Source organism: Oncorhynchus keta, unplaced genomic scaffold, assembly GCF_023373465.1.
Source record: "Oncorhynchus keta strain PuntledgeMale-10-30-2019 unplaced genomic scaffold, Oket_V2 Un_contig_19542_pilon_pilon, whole genome shotgun sequence".
Taxonomy (NCBI): Eukaryota; Metazoa; Chordata; class Actinopteri; order Salmoniformes; family Salmonidae; genus Oncorhynchus; species Oncorhynchus keta.
The window spans coordinates 1-7,013 of record NW_026281532.1 but is presented as its reverse complement, the minus strand read 5'-3'; the positions used below and the strand labels follow the sequence as shown (position 1 = coordinate 7,013).

The window sequence follows — 7,013 nt, the reverse complement described above, 5'->3', positions numbered from 1 at the left end:
GACCTGATTCTAGATCAGTGTCTAGACTGTGGTGTGGGACACAGACCTGGGATCAAAATACTACTTTTAATATTTCAGATATTTGGAGAGTTTGGCTCTAGCCTGCCAGGAATGCCAAATGGCGTTTCCCATTTTGGGACTATTCTATTGGTCCGTCAAATCAGGCATGCTCAATCAAGCTCAGATAAAGTATTTTTAATGATTCTGAATAGTATTTGAACTCAGGTCTGGTGAGAGATCAGTCAGGAGGATAAAAGTGGATGAACTGATTATGAAAACAAGTCCGAGTTCCATAGATCCTATTCCCTATATAGTGTAGGACTTTGGACCAGGGCCAATAGAGAAACTATTGACAAGACAATAAAGCAAACAGACAATGTATAATTTCTGCAGGCATTTCAGACCCACCTTTTTCAATAAAACCCAGACATTCTGTCAACATCACAGCCAGATCATTAACACAGACATGTAATAATGCATTACCATATATTGTGACCCTTGACCTTTTAAACACACATAGTATAGCGACACGCAGTAAAACAACCATCAAAGTTACAGTCATATTAACCTCGTTCCCAGACTCAAGTGCTACTGAGAGAGTCGGAATGGTGGAAAAGATTACAGCAATATTCTCTCTTTGTCTCTAAAAGTCACTCTCCATCCAATCCCAGATTGCAGCCTGTTAGTAGAGACTGGAGACGGTAGCTGGTGGACACGATTTTGTTGCCATTGCATTTCCCCAACAGTTCCCTTTTTGTCTTTGTGACTGAGTCCCAAATGCCACCATATATGGGGCCCTGGTCAAAAGTAGTGCACTACACATGGCGCTATTTGGAACGCTCCCTTTGCGTCTCTTCCATCCCAACATGACAGTGCACAACAACAGTCTCTCTCCAACCCAACCGCAGGAAAAAGGGGGTTTTCACAGGAAGTACATTCCTCTACTGGCTCGTTGGGAGCCCAAGCCTATCTTTCCACCCATGTGTTCTACAGACACCACGACTGCCTCTCAAATCGCACCCTATTCCCTATATAGTGCAGTGCTTTGGACCGGAGCCCTGAGCAAAAAGTAGTGCACTATAATAGGGGAAAGGGTGCCATTTGGGACACAAGCCATCTCTAGTTCAAAAGGGTTCAACTCAGTGCTTCAGAAAAGAACAAGATATCAGCAGTATAAAAGGTGAAATGTCCCTGATGGATGAGGACCCTTTCACAGCTGTCTGTCTAACAGTTTACCAACAATATGACCGCTAGTTACAAGTGATGCAGATTTGGTTGCCGAGGACACGCAGGTCCTTACGAAGACTGGAGCTACTGTGAAACACCGGCCTGCTACAGAAGAAAAAGTGATGGACAGAGCAGGAGGGAGGGAGGGAAAGATGGCAGGCAGATGAGAGACCGAAAAAAAGAAGGAGGGGGGATCATCTCATCTCCAGCCAATCAGTGCTGGAGGAAAAGATGACGGGCACTTTTCAGTTCCAACTAGTTTGAAACAGCAACAACAGCGACAGTAAGGTCTCTGCTGGAAAATAGTATCTGTGTAAAGAGTGAAGATGAAGACACAGACAAACTACATGAGTCATCAATTAATGCAACACATCAGGAACACACAACCAATCAAACCAGACCTCTATAAAGCAGTAATATGTGAGCTGCACATACAGATGTTATATACCGTACAAGTCATACAACATCTCTTCTCTCCTATTTAAGGCAACAGTGGTTCATTTGTTGTGAACATCACCATCCATCATGTGACAATACAAACCGCACATACCGTCTGGACCACTCCAACCGGGTTATTGCCTTTTATTTTCAGCAGGATTGCACACATGTAGAGAGAGAAATCCCACCCCCTAGTGGTCTACACTGGTACTTCACCATGGAAATCTCTTGCAACGTTTTATCGTTTTCAAGTTTCAAGGAGTTTTAGACAAGGTGCCATTGCCACACAACTGGCCTCGGAACAACCCAGTAAAAGGGGTTGGGAGTCACATAAAACAGAGTCTCCTTTCTTGTCTACAAAACACGAGTCATCTTTGGAATGATGCCTTTTTAAAAATAGAGTATAAAACCACCTAAATCAAAAAATATTTTATTTTCCCTTTAGTAGAAAAAAAAAGCCTTTGTTTATCGTGTCTCTCTCAGAGTGCTTGAACCCATAGAGGCTTGAACCCATAGAGGTTTGGACCCATAGAGGTTTGGACCCATAGAGGTTTGGACCCATAGAGGTTTGGACCCATAGAGGTTTGGACCCATAGAGGCTTGGACCCATAGAGGCTTGGACCCATAGAGGCTTGAACCCATAGAGGTTTGGACCCATAGAGGCTTGAACCCATAGAGGTTTGAACCCATAGAGGTTTGGACCCATAGAGGCTTGAACCCATAGAGGCTTGAACCCATAGAGGCTTGAACCCATAGAGGTTTGGACCCATAGAGGCTTGAACCCATAGAGGCTTGAACCCATAGAGGTTTGAACCCATAGAGGTTTGGACCCATAGAGGCTTGAACCCAGAGAGGCTTGAACCCAAAGAGGCTTGAACCCAGAGAGGTTTGGAGAGGCCGTTTAGCAGTCAATCAGTCCAGTAAAGTTCTGGGTGGGCTTTCTGACACCAACATCCAGGGTCTCTACTCCCTTCATTCTGATCCAGCAAATCCACTGCTGGTGGGTAGAAAAATGTCTGTGTCCCAAATGGCACCCTGTTCCCTATATACTGCTGTCCTTGACCAGAACCCAATAGGCACTATATAGGAATAGGATGCCATTTGGGTGTCGGCCATCAACCAAGCCTCGGGTGAGCCTGACAGGCTACGATAATATTGCCTTCCGTATGTTTTCATGGCGACCCTCACTTCCCAGAAGTCTCAGTGGGGTTGTATTCTGTCTCTCCTGAGGAAACCTGAGAGATTCGGCGTGTTGAGCCCCACAGACGACGGGAAAACTGACCCGAGCGTACCTAGAGAGAGAGAGAGAGAGACAGAGACAGAGACAGAGAGAGAGAGAGAGAGAGAGGTCACACTGAGCATGTGTTGAAAGTAGGAGAATGTAACTATCAGGGTAAGGGATGTTATTGAACTAAAGATAATCTTGTTATCATCTAACATGATTTCCAGATGGGATAGAAGGTCAGGAGCAAGTTGTTCTGGAACAGCGTGCATTAGGGAAGCAGACGTTACCTCCTCTGGTTTCCCAGCCCCCACCACGATGAGCTTTCCATCCTGCAGGCCCACCAGGATGTGGCTACTCTCTCTGGTCACCGACACACTCCTCACAGCCACCTTCAACGGCAGGGGAGACACCGCCAGCGCCAGACTGACACACACACACACACACACACACACACACACACACACACACACACACACACACACACACACACACACACACACACACACACACACACACACACACACACACACACACACACACACACACACACACACACACACACAAATGAATGTTATGGAAGGTGGTGTAGTCTAATAGAAGTGTGTGCTGGTGATGGCCATACACACTGTGTTGCATGTCTCACCTGTACAGGTGTCTGATGTGTAGGTTTCCCTGCTGGGTCCCCAGAATGATGTACTCTGGGACCAGGTAGAGAGCCGTCACCTCTTCATCCAGGCTGACAGACGACAGCAGACAGCCATTCACAGAGTAAACATGGAGGGAGTACTTCTCCTTTAATACAGGACAGACAGAGGAGAAGGGGGAGAGAGGAGAAGGTAGAGGAGGAGACAGAGAGGAGAAGGAAGAGGAGGGAGACAGAGAGAGGAGAAGGAAGAGGAGGGAGACAGAGAGAGGAGAAGGAAGAGGAGGGAGACAGAGAGAGGAGAAGGAAGAGGAGGGAGACAGAGAGAGGAGAAGGAAGAGGAGGGAGACAGAGAGAGGAGAAGGAAGAGGAGGGAGACAGAGAGAGGAGAAGGAAGAGGAGGGAGACAGAGAGAGGAGAAGGAAGAGGGGGAGACAGAGAGAGGAGAAGGAAGAGGGGGGAGACAGAGAGAGGAGAAGGAAGAGGGGGAGACAGAGAGAGGAGAAGGAAGAGGAGGGAGACAGAGAGAGGAGAAGGAAGAGGAGGGAGACAGAGAGAGGAGAAGGAAGAGGGGGGAGACAGAGAGAGGAGAAGGAAGAGGGGGGAGACAGAGAGAGGAGAAGGAAGAGGGGGAGACAGAGAGAGGAGAAGGAAGAGGGAGACAGAGAGAGGAGAGAAGGAGAGAGGAAGAGGGAAGAGGAGGGAGACAGAGAGAGGAGAAGGAAGAGGGAAGGGAGACAGAGAGAGGAGAGGAAGAGAGAGGAGAGGAAGAGGAGGAGAAGGAGACAGAGAGAGGAGAAGGAAGAGGGGAAGAGGGGAGAGACAGAGAGAGGAGAGAAGAGAGGGAGAGAGAGAGGAGAAGGAAGAGGAGGGAGACAGAGAGAGAGGAAGAGGGGGAGGAAGAGAAGGGGGGGAGACAGAGAGAGGAGAAGGAAGAGGGGGAGACAGAGAGGAGAAGAAGAGACAGAGAGAGGAGAAGGAAGAGGAGGGAGACAGAGAGAGGAGAAGGAAGAGGGGGGGGAGACAGAGAGAGGAGAGGAAGGGAGGAGAAGAGGGGAAGAGGGGGAGACAGAGAGAGGAGAAGAGAGAGGAGAAGGAAGAGGAAGGGAGACAGAGAGAGGAGAAGGAAGAGGGAAGGGGGGAGACAGAGGAGAAGGAAGAGGAGGCAGACAGGAGAGGAGAAGGGGGGAGACAGAGAGAGGAGAAGGAAGAGGAGGGAGACAGAGAGGAGAAGGAAGAGAAGAGAAGAGAAGGGGAGACAGAGAGGAGAAGGAAGAGGGGGGAGAGACAGAGAGAGAGAAGGAAGAGGGGGAGACAGAGAGAGGAGAAGGAAGAGGGGGAGACAGAGAGAGAAGAAGGAAGAGGGGGAGACAGAGAGAGGAGAGAAGGAAGAGGGGGGAGACAGAGAGAGAGGAGAAGGAAGAGGGGGAGACAGAGAGAGGAGAAGGAAGAGGGGGGAGACAGAGAGAGGAGAAGGAAGAGGGGGAGACAGAGAGAGAGAGAAGGAAGAGGGGGAGACAGAGAGAGGAGAAGGAAGAGGGGGAGACAGAGAGAGGAGAAGGAAGAGGGGGAGACAGAGAGAGGAGAAGGAAGAGGGGGAGACAGAGAGAGGAGAAGGAAGAGGGGGAGACAGAGAGAGGAGAAGGAAGAGGGGGAGACAGAGAGAGGAGAAGGAAGAGGGGGAGACAGAGAGAGGAGAAGGAAGAGGGGGGGAGACAGAGAATGAGAGAGAGAGAGACAAAGCGAGGGAAGAGGGGATTATTGAGAGCGATACAATTAAATAAAATATTAATACAGTTGATTAGTTTGTGTGTGTGTGTGTGTGTGTGTGTGTGTGTGTGTGTGTGTGTGTGTGTGTGTGTGTGTGTGTGTGTGTGTGTGTGTGCATGCAAATGAATGTGTGTGTTCTGTACCTTTCCAGCAGTGCGTCCCTCCAGGGCGGTCTGTACCACGATGTGCCCCTCCATGCCCACCTGCAACTCAGTGACCCGGGCTGGCAGGCAGCTCTCACCGGGAGGACGCAGGGTACGGAGGAACTGGCCACGACGTACACTGTGGATTATCAGAGTACCATCCTGAGAGAAAGAGAGCGAGAGAGAGACAGAGAGAGAGAGACAGAGAGAGAGAGAGTAAGAAACCAAATGTGACAGTCTACACCCTGGATAATTTCACTCAAACTGGAATGAAGGGCTCCCTCAAATCCCAGATTTCCCCTTTCACACACCATATCTGGCCCCTGACCTCTCACCTTTGACCCAGAGACAGCCATGTCCAGCTCGGTGCTGATGGCCACACAGGTGACCTCCTGGTCATGTCCACAGAGGACCTGCACTGGACGAGGAGAGAGACCACTGGAGAACTCACCCTGGGAGAGGAGAGAGAGAGGGAGGAGGGGGAGGGGGTGAAACCTTTTGGACTCTCCCTCAGAAGACCATTTTACAGACAAAGTAGAAATATGAAGATAATTAGGAGATCATGTGACCCTGCTTATTCTACTAGAGCCAGTGATTCCCTAAGACCTGTGACAGAGGAAGATGAAAGTCCTACCTGCTGTAGAACCTGCCACACGATACAGGATGTGTCTCTGGAACCAGATATGAGGTAGATACCACAGAGGTCCAGAGCCAGACATGTCACCACGTCTACAGGACAGACAGGACAGACAGGACACTCATCACTATCAGACATGTTACCAGGTCTACAGGACAGACAGGACAGACAGGACACTCATCACTATCAGACATGTTACCAGGTCTACAGGACAGACAGGACAGACAGGACACTCATCACTATCAGACATGTTACCAGGTCTACAGGACAGACAGGACAGACAGGACACTCATCACTATCAGACATGTTACCAGGTCTACAGGACAGACAGGACACTCATCACTATCAGACATGTTACCAGGTCTACAGGACAGACAGGACAGACAGGACACTCATCACTATCAGACATGTTACCAGGTCTACAGGACAGACAGGACAGACAGGACACCCATCACTATCAGACATGTTACCAGGTCTACAGGACAGACAGGACAGACAGGACACCCATCACTAGGTCTACAGGTCTACAGGACAGACAGGACAGACAGGACACCCATCACTATCAGACATGTTACCAGGTCTACAGGACAGACAGGACAGACAGGACACCCATCACTATCAGACATGTTACCAGGTCTACAGGACAGACAGGACAGACAGGACACCCATCACTATCAGACATGTTACCAGGTCTACAGGACAGACAGGACAGACAGGACACCCATCACTATCAGACATGTTACCAGGTCTACAGGACAGACAGGACACTCATCACTATCAGACATGACAGGACACCCATCACTATCAGACATGTTACCAGGTCTACAGGACAGACAGGACAGACAGGACACCCATCACTGTCAGACATGTTACCAGGTCTACAGGACACTCATCACTATCAGACATGTTACCAGGTCTACAGGACAGACA

At 49.3% G+C, this 7,013-nt stretch overlaps 1 protein-coding gene and 1 long non-coding RNA gene across 3 annotated transcripts; one reads left to right on the top strand and one right to left on the bottom strand.

Moving 5' to 3' along the window:
- Nucleotides 1-381: 381 nt before the first annotated feature.
- LOC127920433 (neurobeachin-like protein 2) lies at nucleotides 382-6,236 on the bottom strand. Its single transcript, XM_052504515.1, has 6 exons — nucleotides 6,081-6,236; nucleotides 5,782-5,898; nucleotides 5,447-5,608; nucleotides 3,534-3,682; nucleotides 3,178-3,313; nucleotides 382-2,957 (listed from the first exon to the last, which is right to left on the bottom strand). Exons 1-6 carry the CDS (start codon nucleotides 6,219-6,221, stop codon nucleotides 2,850-2,852), a joined length of 813 nt encoding a protein of 270 aa, XP_052360475.1. The 5' UTR covers nucleotides 6,222-6,236; the 3' UTR covers nucleotides 382-2,849.
- A 12-nt stretch (nucleotides 6,237-6,248) lies between these two features.
- Nucleotides 6,249-6,996, top strand: LOC127920434 (uncharacterized). 2 transcript variants are annotated; one of them, XR_008106255.1, is made up of 3 exons: nucleotides 6,249-6,556; nucleotides 6,606-6,829; nucleotides 6,904-6,996. It is a non-coding gene; the product is annotated as an uncharacterized LOC127920434 (long non-coding RNA). The 2 variants fall into 2 exon arrangements; XR_008106256.1 differs by lacking the exon at nucleotides 6,904-6,996 and having other exon boundaries at nucleotides 6,249-6,397; nucleotides 6,445-6,556; nucleotides 6,606-6,852.
- Nucleotides 6,997-7,013: the final 17 nt, after the last annotated feature.